Source organism: Strigops habroptila, chromosome 10, assembly GCF_004027225.2.
Source record: "Strigops habroptila isolate Jane chromosome 10, bStrHab1.2.pri, whole genome shotgun sequence".
Taxonomy (NCBI): domain Eukaryota; kingdom Metazoa; phylum Chordata; class Aves; order Psittaciformes; family Psittacidae; genus Strigops; species Strigops habroptila.
The window spans coordinates 30,313,951-30,332,907 of NC_046359.1; the positions used below are offsets into that span (position 1 = coordinate 30,313,951).

At 47.0% G+C, this 18,957-nt stretch overlaps 2 protein-coding genes across 4 annotated transcripts; one reads left to right on the forward strand and one right to left on the reverse strand.

The window, feature by feature from the left end:
* Positions 1–11: 11 nt before the first annotated feature.
* On the forward strand, positions 12–2,175 carry C10H6orf226 (chromosome 10 C6orf226 homolog). The gene is made up of 2 exons (XM_030499446.1): positions 12–262; positions 767–2,175. Exons 1-2 carry the CDS (start codon positions 33–35, stop codon positions 843–845), a joined length of 309 nt encoding a protein of 102 aa, XP_030355306.1. The 5' UTR covers positions 12–32; the 3' UTR covers positions 846–2,175.
* Positions 267–18,893, reverse strand: POLR1B (RNA polymerase I subunit B). Of its 3 annotated transcripts, XM_030499442.1 has the most exons (15): positions 18,744–18,893; positions 18,508–18,675; positions 16,427–16,573; positions 15,672–15,804; positions 14,537–14,673; positions 12,392–12,615; positions 10,977–11,148; positions 10,020–10,191; positions 8,945–9,226; positions 8,237–8,370; positions 7,673–7,843; positions 6,901–7,057; positions 4,896–5,092; positions 4,251–4,504; positions 267–1,966 (listed from the first exon to the last, which is right to left on the reverse strand). In XM_030499442.1, the coding sequence occupies exons 1-15, from the start codon at positions 18,882–18,884 to the stop codon at positions 1,084–1,086; spliced, it is 3,372 nt and encodes a 1,123-aa protein (XP_030355302.1). In that variant the 5' UTR covers positions 18,885–18,893; the 3' UTR covers positions 267–1,083. The 3 variants fall into 3 exon arrangements, with proteins under 3 accessions (XP_030355302.1, XP_030355304.1, XP_030355303.1); XM_030499444.1 differs by lacking the exons at positions 8,945–9,226; positions 18,744–18,893 and having other exon boundaries at positions 18,508–18,589; XM_030499443.1 differs by lacking the exons at positions 15,672–15,804; positions 18,508–18,675; positions 18,744–18,893 and having other exon boundaries at positions 16,427–16,507.
* Positions 18,894–18,957: the final 64 nt, after the last annotated feature.

An 18,957-nucleotide genomic window follows, 5' to 3' on the forward strand; every position in this document is an offset into this window, starting at 1 on the left:
GTGGTACGGTCCATCCGCACCGTGGCTGCGCCATGGAGCAGGCCCCGGTCCCCGCCGCGCCGCCGCCGCCCGACCCGTCGTTCGCCGAGGTGCTGCGGCTGGTGCAGAGCGGGCAGGAACCGCCGGGGGTGCGGCGGCCCCGGGCCTCGCCCACCGGGGACACTCCCACCGCCTCCCGCCTGCCGCCGCCCGCCAAGCCCTGGGAAGGGCGGCCCGCGGAGCCCGCCCGCCGCCGCGGCCCGCAGCACGGCTCAGCACGCAGGTGATTAGAAACGTACAAAAGAACTCTTTAACGGGCACGCAGCGCCGGGGCCGGTGGCCACCGCGAAAGCCGCTGTAGCAGGGGACGCGGCGAGCTCCTGTCACACCGTGTCCCTGCGTTCCAGCGCTGGAGCCAGGCTGGAAAGCCCTCTGCTTGCTGCTGCTTCAGCCAACGCACCGAACAGCCGCTTGCGGTGCTGCACCAAGCCAGGCGCTGGGCTCAGCGACACCGAACACTCCTCGGGTCAGGCCTGGCTTGGCCACACTGGTCTCTTGGGGTTAAGGCTGCAGCTTCATGCGGTGAAACTTGGTGCTGCCTTTTTCATGAGTTCCGAGGCATATGTGTTGAAATAAAGCAAAGCAAAACATGTCTAATCACTTTAACACGTACCCATCATTCAGGCATACGTTTTGCAAGGATTTTTTCCTCAAAAACCAAAAGTATCTCTTTTTCCCATCATTTCCAGCATTCACTTCATGCTGTTTTATGACTTCATCTTTGCAGCTGCAGCCAGCGCTCGGAGAACGAAGAACCCGCACCGCTCGCAACACAGCAGCCTGGTGGGAGCAGTGATATTGCTTGATTTCCTTATGCCTGGTGCCCGTGATCCTTTAGGAAGTGCAAATGAACTTCGGCAGAGCTGTGTTTCCTCGCCACACAGCTCAGTGACCGCCCCGTCAAATACCAACACCAAATTAATCTTCCAAACGTTTAAGAACCTGAGAACTGACTTAACACTTGAAGCCCGCAGCGGGGCAGAGGCAGGACTGACCTGTGCTTCCTCCCTGCCAGCAGCAGCGTCGCCGTGCCCGGGGGCAGCGCTACTTCACATTGAGCTTTGTTTTTATGTTCATGGCTGCCAGCTCTGCCACGAAGTACCGGAAGACGTGGGGCACCGGGACAACCTCAATGGCATCCACCTCGCTGCAGATGGAGCAGGAGTACCTCCTGCTGCTTGGCATGGAGGAGAAGTGGGGCTGTTTCTCCAGCACGGGAGATGTCATGCTGCCGCAGCTCGTGCACACATAGGCGATGGAGCCATCGGAGCAGTTGAACAGCCGGTCTTGCAGCAAGAAGGAGGTGCCATGAGCCAGCAAAGCATCTCGTTCCATCTCACCGAAGCGAATCCCACCTTCCACGTTCCTCCCCTTGACGGGCTGGTTGGTGACAGCATCTCGGGGCCCCGTTGTCCTCACCTGGAACTTGTCCGAGACCATGTGGCGCAGGCGCTGGTAATAAACCACTCCCACAAAGATCTCTGCCTCCAGCTCCAGGCCGCTGATGCCACTGTACATCTTTTCTGTCCCAAAGAAGTTATAACCAGCACTCACTAAAGTCTCACCGAAGTACTTCAGGGCAGAATTCTTCTCTGTGAAGGTGAAGGGAGTGGCGTCGTAGGAGACGCCGTGCAGCGCCGCTGACTTCCCCGCCATGCTCTCGATTAACATCCCAATGGTCATGCGGGAGGGAAAGCCGTGAGGGTTGAAGAGGATGTCTGGAACCATCCCGTTCTCTGTGAAGGGCATGTCCTCCACTGGCCAGAGCTGGCTCAGGATACCTTTCTGTCCGTGACGGCTGGCAAATTTGTCTCCGATGGTTGGATTCCGGGGAACCCTCACGGTGATACAAGCCTTCTTGAACTTCCCAGTGCCACGGTCGTTGCTGCATAACCTGACGTTGTCCACAATGCCGACTTCCTTACTCCTGTGGATGTGGAAAAAAAACAACCACAGCAAAGCAGTTAGGGGCTAATTTACCATTCCGAAAAAGTACTACTCAGTAGCCGGGGAAATCAGACTGCATGAGAATTAGGGCAATGAAGCAACGCAGCGGCATCACACAAGTGCCATTAAGTTGCTTTTTCTCATAGCTACAACTTTAGGTTATTTAAAATAAAGATCATTTGAACCTGGTTTATCTGCATCCTACTTTATCTGACAAACTGCAACCCAGTGCCATTTGTTTTGTGTCAAGGCAGCAGCCCTTCTCCCTCCCCCCAGTACGTTCAATACCATCTTGGTGGGATACCAAAATAAAGATCCAGGTTCGGTGCAAAGAAAATAAAGTTCAGAGCAGAAGGGGATGGCACAGTGTGAGCCGTGAGCGCTTTGCCAGCAAGTGCCTTGTTCAGGGGCGTGCTGCTTCTCCTGATGACCCCTCAGCCTGGTGTTCCATGTGCTAGGGGTCTTCTGCAGGCTGAACTGTTGTTCTAGAGTTTTCAGCCCAAACTATCCCCTGGTTTTGGAGACAACAGCTAAGGAATAAATACATTTTGTCCCATGTTAAGACAAGGTCACTTTTCTTTCTCTCCTTTAAAGTCCTAATGGACACAGTGTTTGCCTAAGTTTAGCTACTGTTTGAAAGCTATTATTTTTCTGTGTCCAAGTGCAACCAGAGTACTGGCCATCACCATGAACACCCCAAACCGTGCTTCATAAGCCTCTTCCAAGTTTGTTCAAACTTTTGAAGTCAAAGGCTCTCTCTTCTCTCTCTTCCAAGCCCCACATAAAATCTAGCAGTGTATGCAGCACTTAGGACAGTAGGGAGAACTCCACCCGAAGGACCCTGGGTTTTTTTGGCAAATGAGGAGCAGGAGCCAACTCTGAGAGCTGGGAACCTCATGTCTTTATAGGAATTCTAAGTCTGATTTGGACCAGGAATGAAAAAAAGCTGGATGGTAGAGGTAAAATGTGTCTCCAGATAAGGAATCAGAACTAAGGCTGGACTGCCACGAGAGAGCTGGGGAGCAGAAGCACGGGGTGGGAAAGCCAAAGGGCTCCACAAGTACAAGGACAAAGCTGAGCTTCCACATCCCCACTACAATGTGCTGAATCTCCTCGCTCTGCTCTACGACGAGGATGACTGAGTCCACAGCAGTCTCCCCAGTGCAGCTAAGGCGCTGTTAGGCTCTGTTAGATCAATAACCAACAGCTTTCCCAGTAAGACCACTTAGTGTGTTAATCAAGTTCTTCTCAATCTAATTTGCCTTCATAATGCTACACAGCATTATCCTCACTCTGTCAATGCTGTAGAGACACATGTAAGGCCGGAAGTTGTACAGAGTGCAGGATGCACTTAAATACATCAGGTTTTGTCAATATTTTTGTTTCCCTTTCCTGAAAGAATTAAGAGGGTTTAAATGAAAGCCTCAGCAGCCTTCCCTCTTTCAATGGAAGTTCAAAATCAATCTGATAAAACTTATCCCTGAAATATTCCAGGTGGGAACGCAGCATATAGTTGACACATTTTAATGTACTATCAGTTTGGAAACTGCAATGTTAATAGAAATGCTCTTTGAACCCCTAATCCTGTAACAATTTAGAATTATAGAATGGTTTGTGTTGGAAGGGATCTTAAAGCTCATCCAGTTCCAACCCCCTGCCACGGGCAGGGACACCTTCCACTAGAGCAGGTTGCTCCAAGCCCCTGTGTCCAACCTGGCCTTGAACACTGCCAGGGATGGGGCAGCCACAGCTTCTCTGGGCAACCTGTGCCAGCGCCTCACCACCCTCACAGGGAAGAATTTCTTCGTAATGTCTCATCTAACTTTGCTTACAAGTTTTTCTGGCAAGTCTCTAGGACCAGGAACTTTGTTTTGGTTTTCTGTTTGGTGTTTTTTTAGTTGGTTTTTTTTAAGACAGAAGCCCTCATGCAAATCAGTTCAAACAAAGCTACAGAAAATGACTACAGGGGTTGGGCAGAGGAACAGTCCTTGGGAGACAGCAAAACATTTCTGCAAGCTCGCTCTTTTTACTGGCCTCAGATTCTCCTCCTGGGGTAAGAAGCTCTGCAGCATACACTGGCTTAGAGAAAAGCTGTGACACATGCATGGGAGTCACCGACAACATGAACTTCATGCTCTCTCTGTCAAGACATGGACACTATCACATGAGGAGAGAAGGGAAGATCTAGAGAAGATACTACAGCACATCAGGACCAACTGCTCTCAGACTGGTGTGTGGAGCCAGGAGGAACAAGCTGTACTTACGAATAGTACACAGTGAAGGTCTCCCCTGTGTTGAGGTTCATGAAGCTGTAGAAGGGGTCCCCAGGCTGTAGGATGGAGCCAACAAAAGGAAGTCCATCACCATCCAACTTCTCTGAGACATTCGGGTCACCAGGCCTGATGCCAAAGACTAAATTATCGCCTGCCCTACTGGCTTTAAGGGAAAGGTCAATGCTCTCCATCTTGATAACGCTTCCATAGGCAAACCCTCTCTGCCAGGAAGATTTGTTCACAATCTGCAAAGAAACAACAAAGGCTTGTTAAAGACTTGATGGTAACTGCAACACAAAACACATTTCCATTCTCATCTGATGCTTATGTTTTTATCATTGCCTTCCTAAACAAAGCCTCCCAGCAAGTCACAAAAGTTCCAAAAGGCCCAAACCTCCTGGAACCCCAGTATTTCTCAATGCTGGAAGCCCACCGCCTTGCACAAGGGAGCTCCGCTCTGCTCTCAGTACCTCCAGCATTACCTGCTGTAACAACACTTAACCACTGTGCTCCCAGAATCTGTCCTAACAGAGTCTGTGGACTAGCAGAAGCAGAGAACAGGCTCTCTTCAGTTAGGTACCACCCTTCCTCCCAGTCCCTTTACAGGACAGCAGGATTTCTCCTTCGGTAGCTTACCATCGCATCTTCCATGTCATAGCCACTGTAGGAGATGACAGCCACAATTGAATTGGTGCCAACTGGATAGCTGTCCATCCCGTAATAGTCATACATGCTGGGCCGCACCAGAGGGCTCTGGGGAGTGTGAAGGTGGTACAGCTTGTTATCCGAGCGATCCTTGTAGTTATAAACTGGAAACCCCATGGTTTGCTTTCCTGTAAAGAAAGTTGGATTTACCCAGGATCAACTCAAAGTTAATCTCTGTTTCATTCCCCATGTATCTGGTTAGGAAGAAAGCTGGAAATACTTACAATGTAGAGGGATTATCAATCTTAAAACTCTTGGAATGTAGTATTTGCCCAAAGTCCAGCTATAAAAGGTTCTGTGAACCACAACCTCAATTCCTTTCATAGCATTTCCTAAGGACTAGTTGTTATTTTGTGTCTTTTCTGCAATTTCAAAATCTCCAATAAGATTGGTATGGTGGGGTTTGGGGTTTTGCTTGGTTGGTTAGGTATTTTTTAACTATCCCCAGAGTTTCCCATAGCGAGGCACACCTTACATATGTCCAGGCCAGAAAAGTGTTTGCTTTTGCAGTATAAATATATCGGCAAGGAAAGCAAGTTTTGAGCAATAGCCACATTGGTACTTTCAGATAAGTATGAAAAAGTAGTAGCAGTTTAAGGACATCTTTCTGCTAATATTGTCAGGAATGTAATATGCCAGTGATGCTATCAAAATAATGAGATTTCTTCACTTGAATTCCCCACCCACATCCTCTCAGCCTGGGTTTTTTTGGTTTTAATAAGCTTCTTGCACATCTCTTGCACCTCAGCTGATTGAAACCCCACTACACAGAATCAATGAGGTTGGAAAAGACCTTAAAGATCACCAAGTCAAACCATTACCAGAGGACTGCCAAGTCCACCACTAAACCGTGTCCTTAAGTGCCTCATATTCTATCCCTTCTTCTTTCAGACAAGCAAATCAGTCAATTTAAATCTTTGTCATATACTTGTCAGGAAAAAAACCCTATTGTGCCGCCACAGTGCTGTATTCTCTTGCAACAGATGCCTGGCAAGTGTCCTCTCAACAGCTGCAGTGTCAAGATAGCATTCGCTCAGTGAAGGCAGGTGGCAAGGAAACCTCACCCTGAGCACTGCAGAGCATCTACTGTACCCACCAGTGAGAAGTCAGTTAACCTCTCTTGGTTGTGGGGACAAGAAGACTGCTGGCAGCACAGTTGTCAGACACCAACACCACCACACAGCTGGTGCAGTGCCCTTTGCTTGTCTATGTGATCAACAATACCTAAGTAAGAAAAAACCAAACAAAACTTACTGAAGGGCAATGGGGCTGGTGCAGGGCCTGGAGCACAAGTGTGATGAGGAATGGCTGAGGGACCTGGGGGGGTTTAGTCTGGAGAAGAGAAGGCTCAGGGCGGACCTTATCACTCTCTACAACTGCCTGAAGGGAGGATGGAGCCAGGAGGGGGTGGTCTCTTCTCCCAAGTAACAAGGGATAGGACAAGAGGAAATGGCCTCAAGCTGCACCTGGGAGGTTTAGACTGGATATTGGGAACAATTCCTTCCCCAGAGGGCAGTCAGGCATTGGAACAGGCTGCCCAGGGCAGTGCTGGAGTCACCGTCCCTGGAAGTGTTCACAAACTGTGTAGACGAGCCCCTCAGTGACATGGGTTAGTGGTGGCCTTGGCAGTGCTGGGGAATGGTTGGACTGGATGATCTTGAAGGTCTTTTCCAATCTGGCTGATGGAATGATTCTATGACTGCAACAACCTAGAATGCCCACCAGAAGGCAGCCAGAATGATAAACTTGACTTCATTTTCTTTGCCACGAAAAAGAAAAAAAAGGCTGTTCATTAACCTCAATGTTGAAAGAGCAGCTGGAAAGAGCTTTTATTTGGGAACGCGGGAACACACACTAAAATAGACACACAAGACATTTTTTCCCTCTGGGGAAAAAATGCCCAGGGACTTGCAGCATTAGGTACCACAGCACTTACCCATCTGGCACTGGTACATGTTCCGTGGACTTTGGTTGTGGTCAGAGAAGGGAATGAGGTTGGCCACCACACTCAGAATGCTGTGAGGGAAGAGCTCCTGGTGAGTGGTTATTCCAGGTACCACCTCCGACTCTATCGTGGCCACGTTCATGAAGATCTGCAAGCATCAAATTGGACAATGCTCATTCACTTCCTTCTTTTAAAGGGAAAAGCAACACAAAGTTGGCTCTGATATCTCTTTATCTACTTCAGTTTTGGCTGTGGTTGTTGCCTGCACCTTAGTGTTGTTAGCAGGCAAGAAAAATATCAGGCAGCTGTTAAACTGCCTATCACAATCACAGACCAGCTGCAAGGAAAGCAAGTCTGGAAATACAAAACTGCAGTAATGTGTCCTCCTTCCTGTCTCCCATTTTAATTGTTCCAAATGGGCCAGTTCCCCAGCACCCACTGCTTGGCTACCCAGGGGCAATTTGAAGAACATGATGTAAAACAAGATGAGATAGTACACACAAGGCAGTTATCCTTCACCTCAAAAGCTTCACTAAGAGCAGATTTCAGTCTCTCAAAAAGATCCCTACAGTCCAGCTACATTTACCAGAAGCCAACAAGCAGGAGGTGTGAAAACCCTTTTGCCGCCTATGCCAGCTCTTCAACACAAGCTCCTTATGTCCCATCTTCAGCTCTTTTCACAAATATTTTCCAAAACTCTGCTTTTGATGCCAGGTACCTTTGTAACAGCCAGTGCTTTATAAAGGAAATATTCAATTCCCACCTGTTCCAAAGTACCAATCCATTCATTCCTTCCATAGAACAGGTTTCTGACAGGCCGCACCATCCGGCAAGGGGTAGTAAAAATGAACAACCCAGGATACAGGCTGGGTTTTCCTGTCATTGGGATAAGGACCACTTCTGCCCGCGCAGGAAATCTCTTCTCTTGTGTTATCTGTTTGTGCAAAGAAATACCAATTTAGAAAAACAAACCAACACTGGTTTAGTTAAGCTGCATCCAACAGCCTACATAATGCAAACGCCAACCACAGGTGTAGCTGCTAATATAAAATGGCAGAGAGGAGATTTTACAAATACTTGAAGAAAAGGACACAGTATGTCCATCTTTGAGAAGAATTCCTTCTCAAAAATCATGAGTCCATAAAGCAACAGACCAAACATATGGATATAAACAAGAAAAACAGAAAAGCCCACTCCAGTACCAATATATAGCCAAAGATAACGTACTGGGTCACATTAAAACAAGAGAGAAGAGTTCCAAACATGCCTATTTATGACTGCTGCATATTAAGCATGTTCAGCTAAGAAGCATTTTAAAGAAGACAACCTTGAACCGGTGGAGGGTTTCTGCGATCTCAGGAGCCAGGTCCCACTCTACCCAGCCCACCACAGAGCCATCCAACACAACTCTGTAGCACTCAGCGTAAGGCTTGCTTGGAGTCGCATCCAGGGGGGTGACACCTGTGGGAAGAGGGGTTGGTAGAAGGAACAGCCCAGCAAAGCAAACAGAACACAGGAGTTGTGTCTGCAGGAAGCCCCAGGGCACACCAAAGAGCTTTCTGAGACATCCAAAACTTCAGACCTACAGGGCAAAGCTGCAGGTGGAAAATATAAGACATGCACAACTAAGAATGCAATTCCCTTGCCCGTTTTTCTGACTGGAATAAGGATTCCCATTGTGGTCATCACAAGCAAGCTACAGTTTAATGCAAGTCACCAGCAGCATTAGAAAGTCCCTGCTTGGCCCAATTTCTTAGAGGTTCTACTGTGCAATTCCTTGTGCTTCATGAACATCTTCACTCTACAGCACACACCTAAGACACATTTACATTGAACTTTACACTCTCCAAAAGTTCGACACGCCTGTAAGAGCAACGTGCTACTTACCACTAAGAAGCAGCACAGTAAGTACAGGTTTAAGTTGATTTCACCTTCTCTGGTGAAAGCGGGAGAAGCTTTCCCAGATACAGGTTTGCAAGGCAGAAAGGTAAAAAGGAAGACTGCTGCATTAAATGATCAAGCCAGTAAAACATACCCAGGGAACACAACAAAGGTGGGATGTCCCTCACAGGCACCATCTCGGTCACTATTTCACACAGAGCTGTCATGTGGTTCATGAGCCCGCAGGGTTCTCCATCTGGGGTGTCCACAGGACACAGGAAGCCCCAGGACTCGGGCAGCAGCTTGCGGACAGTGGTAGTTCTCATCTGGGAGAACGCGGCTCCTCTGTGTACGCAGCGGAAGTGGGAGAGGTACCGGACAAAGTTCAGCTTGTCTCCCACCACGCACAGGCCGCTGTCCTGTAACATGCCCAGGCCTTGGGAACAGAAGGGAGATTTATGTCAGGGTGTTGTCCAGCTTTAACAGATAAAATGTGACATTGCAAAGCAGTTTCTTGGTTTTCACTGACAAGCCCTAAAGGTGCTCACACAGGTTCCAAACAGCAGAAGGCTCACATGCTGTTACTTGTGCACAGGCAACTCAGTGATGTGCAAGAGGCCTGGAGACTTCACATTCCAAGCTACTGCTCAAAATCTAACTCCTTTCCGGAACATAGGAAAGTCATTCCCAAGGAAGCAACTTGGGGATCTGTAGCTGGTAAATTTTGCTGAAATTCTGTGGCTTTCTCATCTCATTTCATTTTCTAGTGGGCATTCCAGCCCAACAACATCACACTGGACGCTTCATGGAAGCACCAGGTAAACCTGAAATACAGGTTAGCAAAGCAGTTTCTCTCACATGACCAATGGGGCAGTCCTGGTAAAAAAAATGCCCCTTCTCTGCCTTACATTGCACCTTCTAAGAGGAGACACTCTTTGGGAAAACAAATCATAATATGGTTGCTGGTTTGGACAATGCTAAATTTAGTTTCAACTATTTATCTGCATAGAGGCTTTTTATACCATGCAGAAAGTCTATGCTTAAGGAGAAATCTTGCCTTTTTCCTCAACTATTCTTTTCCTTAACCACTTCCCCTGATTCAGTCTGCATAGACAACACAATATCTGCATACAAGCAGTTGTTTTCAGTTAAGAGCTCAGTTTTATGCTGATTCTCATCCTGTTTAGAAGGGAAAAAAAGAAAAAGGCTTCTTAAGCCTGAAGATTTACCAGTTTTAGATCGCAGGTTACCAGTTGCAAGCAGGTATTCAAAGGGCTTGGTAAAGTCCGTGGCCAGGCTGAAAGCCTTCACCAAGCTGTCTGCGTTTATGCTGACATCAGCCTTTTCTGCTCTTTTCTCCAGAACGAATTTAACAGATTGCAGCCAGCTTTCAAGCCTCTCCTATGGTTTAAAAGTGAGAGATTCACATTTAAAACAGGAAAATAAAGACTCAAGTTAAAACTTCACATCAGTTGCATGTACTACTATTCCACAACGATTTTCATGGGATAGTCCAGCTTCTGAACAGGAATGCTTTCCTCCCAGCATCCTAAAATGAGGAATCCCTAGAAAAAAACTGAATTAATACTGAATTGAAATAGACCAGGAAACTACATATTTACATCAGCAGTAAGGAATTCACTGTGTAAGTCAGAAGCCTGCTATCAACTTCCTGATCTGTAAAGGAATTTCAAGATGGGACAGTGATGACAACATCATGAATCATCACTTTTGGAAGATGGGGAAAGTTATTTTCTTGTGCATTTGCCATGTGAACAAGGTAAGAACACCAGAACAAGGTAAGCTTTATCACTCCTTTATCAATTGATGCAACAGAAGTATGCTGTTTCAAAACCGTCCTAAAGCACTGGAGGGATCAGTATTCCTCTTTCCTCAGACTTCCACTCTGAACGGGGCACTTTGAGTTGCTCTGGAAGGCTACAAAGCTCTTTAATCCATGTTTTGTACAGGCTTTTCTTCAGCATATTGAGTACCTTACACTGAGACACCCAAGCCTTCCTCAACTCACTGCCTGCTTGCACTACGTCCAGCACTCTCTCAAGCCTGCACAGCATATCCAGGCTCCCTGCTCTCTAGCCTGGCTCCTGCCCTTCTCCCCATGGTCACTGTGGGGTCTGAACTGGATGACCATTCCATTCACAGGCTTAAACTCCGTAAGACCTTACCTTCAAGAACATAAGGAAAAGCTGTCCTGGGGTAAGCACTTCTTGGTTCATCAGACTGTCTGGATTATCCTCCATGCACTCCCCTTTGGCAAAGGCATACAGCTTCCGGGTCATCATACAGAGCAGGTAGAACTTTTCTGTTCTGTTTGTCAGGTGGATGCAAATACACTTGCTGGAGGGAAAGGAAGGAGGAAGATAACTAACGCCATCTCTTCATGCTACCTGGTCTTCAAGTTTCTCCTAAACAATCACAAACCAAGGTGGTTTTTTTTTGCTAAAAGGCCCAACAAGGCATACGCTTTTCCAGTTGCCCTTAGCAGTGTATGAAAATACCAAGAAATCATACAAAAATCCCAGAGATGAGCCGAAAAATTATCCACTTATCTTAAGGTGCTAGTTTTGTTAAGGATATACCTGAGTGATTAGATAAAGATAAACCTTGTGAAAGATTGGTTTTACACACTTCCATGTTAGATGTCCTTGTAAGTATACAGTTTATATAGCAGATACTCCAGTCAGGGCCAGTCAAAGGATGAGGTTTGAATGTTATTTTACAGTAGCTATGACATTAATCATATACACACACATATTGACACACATGCACCCAAATCTGAGCTGGAAACTAGCAGCAAATCACAAAATAATACTGTTTACACTATCAGTGTCCTGTCACAGAAAGTCTAAATCTCCACTGCTGGTCTTCATCAGCTGGTCTCTGGACTTTTAAGCACCCTCTGAGGCACCTGCAGGCTGCCCTTGGGTTTCCAGCCATATGACCACCCCCTATTTACAAGTACATCATCCTAAATGATCCTTTCCATGTGCTAAAAGAACCTCTCAAAAAGCTTACACCTACTTTTACCAGAAAAAGAAATCAGCTGAGTGCCTGTGACACTGACAGGCTCACAGCCAGCTTTTCAGTTCCTTTCTAAGTTATTCCATGGAAGAAGCAAGATTTTAAAGCATCTAATTTCTACCATTTTAAAAGATCAATGTAATTGTTGTCAGAGTTGTCAGCGACTGTATGAAACTGATGAAGTGCCACAAATTGCAGCATTTATGTTCAACAAAGAGAGCCTCAGTCATCTACCTTCTCTTCCTTAATCTTTATGTTTTTCACCAAATACATCAGAAAATCACCTCTAAATAACAACTGATACCTTCTCCCAAAACTATTTTGGGGATACTTGTGTCAATCCATTAAAATATATATTTCTGAACCCCAAAAATGCAGCATCATAGCTGTATATCACAGTATCCTGGAGCACCATCAAAAACTGGCCACTGCTTTTAAAATGTACATGAAAACTAGAACAAAGAGGGATGTACGTAATATGGCAGAGTACTTTTAAATCTGCCTGTAATATCAATACAACTACACCAAATCACATGCTCCTACATGCATAAATACATACTTCAAAATGAAAGCTGCAGCCTGTTCATTGCTGTACCACTCAGGAAGGTTGAGTTTTATTCTGAAGCTCTTTCCCAGGTATTCGAGGACATTCTGCTGTGTATAACAGCCTGCATCCACCACTGCTCTCATCATCTCCGTAACACAGTTCACATAAAAGGTGTCATCTTCCTTTCCTTTGACCAACTCTTCAAAAATCTGGTAGTCTGGGAAATTAACTAATGCCTGAAAGACAGAAGTGTGTCGGGTCAGAAAAACAAAGTCACAGCAACATCTGTCCACAAAATACAGCAAAAGAACGAGGGCACCCCACTGATTTAGGTTTTCAGATCTCTGGAAATAATCTTCCACATGCAAAGTGAAAAATGCTGTGGGGTTGAGGTGCTTAGAGAGTAAGTAATGCAGGGGATATTCACACCCTGATGATGATTACAAGTACTCCCAATCCAGTGAGACCCTCGGGGAAAAAAAACCAAATTGGTACCTTCCAAATTAACGGGCTTCTCTTGTTTAGGTAAGATTTATTAATTATCTTTGCAGAATGAGCTCACTTAGAAACATGAATTTAATTCACCATTTTCTCAAGCTGCTACTTATTCTCATGCAAACCAAAAGGCAATTTAGCTTTTTGATGAAAACTATTAGGACAAATTCACTTCAGTTTCAGCACTTCATATACTAATGCTCATACTTAAATCCAGCTTCTTAGCTCTTGATGTTATAATCACTTCCTAGTTTCTTTACATCAGGATAAAGCAGATATGTTGTTCACCAATGAATTCTGTATTTACTGACAAACGTGCCTCATCTTAAGTAGACTGTTCATCACATTTAAGTAGGCTTCAAAAACTTCAGGAAAAATTGAAGGCTGCATGAAAAAGACACTAAGGCAGAAAGGGAGCAATGTAAGCCCAGTTCTGCTGCTTGATCATGATACATACAACCTGGAAACTGCCAGAGCATGTACTGCCTCTTGTCCAACAGGAACAAGAAGAAAGAACTGGGATGATTACACAAGAAGAAACCAGAATTCTAGCCACAACAGAGGAGCAGTGAGGCTGCCTCAGTGGGACCTGGACTGGCCACAGGGAACCAGAACAGAACTGAGCTTGATTGATGCAGGGATGCAAACCCATAGAGGGACTACTCATGGAAGATTCTGAACTTCAGACAACAGGGCCTGCTTATCCAGAGATCTCATGAACTACCAGAAAGTCAGTACAATTCCTCTGCATATTAAACCAACAGGTAATCGGCTACTTTTGGTAACTACTTTTGTTGAAATAGAAATTGAAGCGGTGAAGAAAAAGTGAAATGCATTATGCAACAGCAATATGAATACAGCAGGTTTAAAGAATCAGAGAATCCCAGACTGGTTTGGGTTGGAAGGGACCTTAAAGCTCATCCAGCTCCAACCCCCTGCCACGGGCAGGGACACCTTCACTAGAGCAGGTTGCTCCAAGCCCCTGTGTCCAACCTGGCCTTGAACACTGCCAGGGATGGGGCAGCCACAGCTTCTCTGGGCAACCTGTGCCAGGGCCTCAGCACACTCACAGGGAAGAACTTCTTCCTAATTTCTCATCTAAATGTCCCCTCTGTCAGATTAAAGCCATTCCCCCTTGTCCTGTCCCTTATAGGCCCTTGACAAAAGCCCCTCTCCAAATTTCTTGTTGGCCCCTTTAGGCACTGGAAGCTGCTCTAAAGTCTCCCCGGAGCCTTCTCTTCTCCAGGCTGAATCAGCCCAGCTCTCTCAGCCTGCCTCCAGAGCAGAGCTGCTCCTGCCCTTGGAGCATCTCTGTGGCCTCCTCTTGACTCGCTCCAACAGCTCCATGTCCTCTAATATTGGGAGATCTTTCACATCAGGTGGCAAACTCTTCCACCCTCCACTAGCTATTCTTCCAGAGCATTAATTAGTAAAAAGCCATGCACCCTCTCTTCTCCTGACCTTGCACACACTTCCTCTGCTGCAGCCAAGTGTTACATTACAGGCATAGGCTTGGCTTGGACTATAGTTCTTCAGCCAGTATAGCAAAGATGACTAAATGTACTTACTATGCAATTATCTTCTTCCCATTACTTAAATAAAAATGCTTAGCAAAACTTCTGTATTCATTCAACCCAGAAAGCACAAGCATTAATTGTTTACCTTCAGAGCAAATCCTAAGGGAAGGAAGAACAACTCTTTCTGAAAAATGAAGTTTACCATGACACAACCGTTTTCCAAGTAGTGAAGGTTCATATTTATTGCAGTGTGCTCATCCTTAACACAGTGCATCACCACTCCTGCAAAAATGAACAGAAGCAAAGACCAATGTGAGCTGTACAAATCCAGCTGGCTGCATTGCTGTGACGTGTCTGAGCAGGTATGAGACAATTGTATCAGAGAAACTGGTATTTGGTGGCTGAGAATACAAGGCAGATCACTAGTTTCAGCATTAGGGCTGACATTTCAAATAAATACACAGCTCAATTCACCAAGCAGTGGACAAATGTCTCAGGACAGCCAGAACACTCGTAGAGAGGCTTGGAAGATGCATAAAGAGAAAAGCCAAGCCCCAAGCCTCAACTATTCTGTCTGTAACCTCTGCTGTAAGATTCAGCAATGCACAAGTAATCTTCCTAATTGCCCTCTGGGTGAAGTTTTCACATCTCTGTGCTCAGGTGGTACCACTGAGGCAGTGTTTCCTGGTCCTGTCCCATGCCTGGCCCTGTACCACTGCCCTGTACCACTGTACCACAAAATAAAACCAAATGGGACCATTTAAATTGACAGTGCCTTGAAATTAATTACTGTGGAACTACAGTGTGTGCTCAAGCAACACAGCCGGTAACACCTGAGTTTAAACTGTAAATCTCTAGCTTAATTCAATTTTAAATTCCTTTTACTGAGTATGCATGACACAGGAACAGGACAGCCAAGAATCTGGTTCATCTCCTTCACATAAATTAAATCTGCCAACTCAAAGTATGGATAAGCAAATTCAACCAGACAAGTTGAGCAGTTTACACTGACTTCTACTGAAGACAGGGTTTTAGCTACACCTTCCACATAAGAAAAGGCTACATGTACTGCAATACAGTTGCCTTGCTCAGCATGGGGAGCTCAGACAGCTCCCACAAGGCAAGCACCTGCCTTGTGCTTGCACTATTATGTAGTAAAAAAATTAACATTACACAAGAGCTACAATAAACCAAACTAACAAAAGTCAGCTCTAGATGGTCGCTCCTGTTTGTCCTCAAGTAGTTACAAGCAGGATGCTGCAGGAAACTGCTCAGCTTACCGTACTCTGTGAAACCAGGGCCTCTGTTCTTCCATTTGTGTCTTGTCATTGCAAGAGGGAAGTTTCGCCTGGGCATAATCAGCATCCTAACAACCTTTTCTAAGCCATTAATTATAAAGTAACCTCCCATTTCCTGGCAGGGGAAGAAGAATTATTTTAATGTGCTTAGAAAATTCATAACCCAGCATTTTAAGTACAAGACAAAAATGCCTGAGTTATACAGCAAAAACAAACATTTAATGTCTTAACTATGAAACACACAACAAAACATATGTTTCAGCACTACATTTGGAAAGGCTGCACTCCTTGCCAGTGACTGTTAAGTCTAAATGTAGCACACAGTGCAAGGAAAGGGATGCATGCTCCATAATTTAAAGGAAGGAAGAAAAGAAAAATGCAAAAAACCTGTGTGGTCAATTGAACAGCTTTGTAGAGATGACATGAACTACTGTTTAAATAAATACTCTGAAGTTCTCAAGCCAGAGGGATCTTCAGTGCAGAAAACCTCTTTCTGGTCACATAAAAGCTTAACACCGATAAATTTACAGCTTCTCAAACAGTATGTATTGAAAGACACCTGTGACTGCAAATTTTAACATGATGCTGTACGGAACCACCATAAATAGGGTGGTTTACGTTCAGAGAAAAGAGAAAGTCAAACTGGAACAAAATACAAACACTTCAGTAAAGAGAAGCTGCCTGCTACATTGCTCATGTAAAATGCAGATTTTCCTGACCCACAAAATCCCCATTACCTCTTCCTCCTCATGGTGCTGCATGAGCTCTTGTGGAGAAAGATTATAGAGGTTGCATAGTTTGGACTTCACCATGATTGGAATATACCCCAGAGGATGTTTGATTGTCCCTTCTGGCATGTCGTTCACTGACCAGCTGATGTCAGCCTGAAATGATATGAAGCAAACAATGAGCAAATTCCCCTTTTAATCTTTCCTGCTGTATTAACTGTACATTTAATATAACCACAATCTGTTAACTTCCACCACTGTAAAAATAGTATTATTGATGTATTTACAACAACAAGATCAGTCAGTGGGTCTGCAGGAGGACTCCTTGACTGCACATAACAAGGCGATAAAACACACTGTGGGAGCAAAAGTCCTGTCCCAACCATTGCAAACATTTACACAGGTTCAAAAACCAAAAACAAACCCAAAATAATTAAACATATATTGGAAAAAAAAAAAGATGGGACGTAATTCAGGTATGAAAAATAAAGCATCTCTAGCTCAGAAAAATCTAAGAACCATGAGAAAGACTGTGAACAATCTGCCACTGCCCCACTCTCATGTTCAGATAAAATCCTGCACCTGCAGCTGCTTTTATCACTGTAATGCTTTGGACTAAGAAAAATTAAAACAACTGAAGTTGCAAACATCTCCCTTGCACTGGGTGCAAAGGAAAATATTTGCTGGGGATGCTGCTTCTCCTCTAAGCAAATTTCAGAGCAATTCAGAAAAATGGTGAACATATGATGTGAATTTATAGCCCTGAACTACTGTGTGGGAACAACGCTGCTTCTGAAACCTCGATTCCTGCAGAAACAAGACTGGGATTATCACATGCTCTGGGATGACACAGGTCTCCTTCCAAGGTCTTCCAAACAGGCTGGCTGATTGCAAAGCAAATCTGACGGTAAAGAACACAGGTAGGGTCCTGTGCAAAACCACTGACAACACCAAGCTGGGCAGGAGTGTTGATCTGCTGGAGGGTAGGAAGGCTCCACAGAGATATCTAGACAGGCTGGATCGATGGGCTGTGGCCAACTGTATGAGGTTCAACAAGGCAAAGGGCTGGGTCCTGCACGTGGGCCACACCAGCCCCATGCACCGCTCCAGGCTTGGGGCAGAGTGGCTGGAAAGCTGCTTGGCAGAAAAGGACCTGGGGGTGCTGATTGATGGAGCTGAACATGAGCAGCTTGTGCCCAGGCAGCCAAGAAGCCAACGGCATCCTGGCCTGTATCAGCACCAGGGTGGCAGCAGGGCCAGGGCAGTGATCATCCCCCTGTACTGGGCACTGGTGAGGCTGCACCTTGAATCCTGTGTTCAGTTCTGGGCCTCTCACTGCAAGAGAAACACTGAGGGGCTGAAGCGGGGCCAGAGAAGGGCAACAGAGCTGGTGCAGGGCCTGGAGCACAAGTGTGATGAGGAACGGCTGAGGGACCTGGGGGGGTTTAGTCTGGAGAAGAGAAGGCTCAGGGGGGACCTTATCGCTCTCTACAACTGCCTGAAAGGAGGATGAAGCCAGGAGGGGGCTGGTCTCTGCTCCCAAGGAACAAGGGACAGGACAAGAGGAAACGGCCTCAAGCTGCACCAGGGGAGGTTTAGACTGGATATTAGGAACAATTTCTTCCCCAGAGGGCAGTCAGGCATTGGAACAGGCTGCCCAGGGCAGTGGTGGAGTCACCATCCCTGGAAGTGTTCACAAACCGTGTAGACGAGCCCCTCAGTGCCATGGGTTAGTGGTGGCCTTGGCAGTGCTGGGGAACGGTTGGACTGGATGATCTTGAAGGTCTTTTCCAACCTGGCTGATTTTGTAATTCTATGACTCCATGAACGCACGGACGGGGAGGCGGGGCCCATGAGGAGCTCGGTTTGAAGGGAGGTTTGCGCAGAGAGCTCGTCCTTCACCAACGCTCAGAGAGAGCGCTTCGGAATCCCCCCGGGGCAGGTGAACCCGGGAAGGGGCCTTTAACTCGGGGGGGTCTTTAACTTCAGGCTCAGCCCGCTTTGCCCCCCAGGGGACCGGCGGCGTGGGGCTACCCCAGCGCCAGGCACACGCGGACCGGGCGGGCGGGCCCCGGCAGCCGGACACTTACAGCGATCCTGCCGCGGTAGGTGCTGCGGAGGCCGCGGCACTCGGCGGGGAACACTCTCCTCTCCTGGCACACGGTCCCAGCGGGCACGGCGGGGGGGGCGATGGACACCCCGGCCACGGTCAGCGACACCCGGCTGCCCTTCAGCGCGAACTCCAGCGGCGGCAGATCCTGCAACGGCACCGGGTGAAGCGCGGAGGGGAGACCCCCGGGAGCCCCTCCCGCCGCGCCCCGCAGACCTGCACGGCGCGGTACACGCCCTCGCTGACGGCGTAGTTGAAGGACTCGATGTGGGCGCTGGTGAGGTCCCGCCGCGCCGCGCTGCGCGCCGCCGGCCTCGGCCGCAGCCTGTGCGGGTCCGTCCCGCCGAGCCCCGCCATGCCGGCCCGCCGCGCGCCGCCTCACGGGAAGCGTGCGGGGCGGGGGGATCGCTGCCCGCAGCCGCCAGGCCGC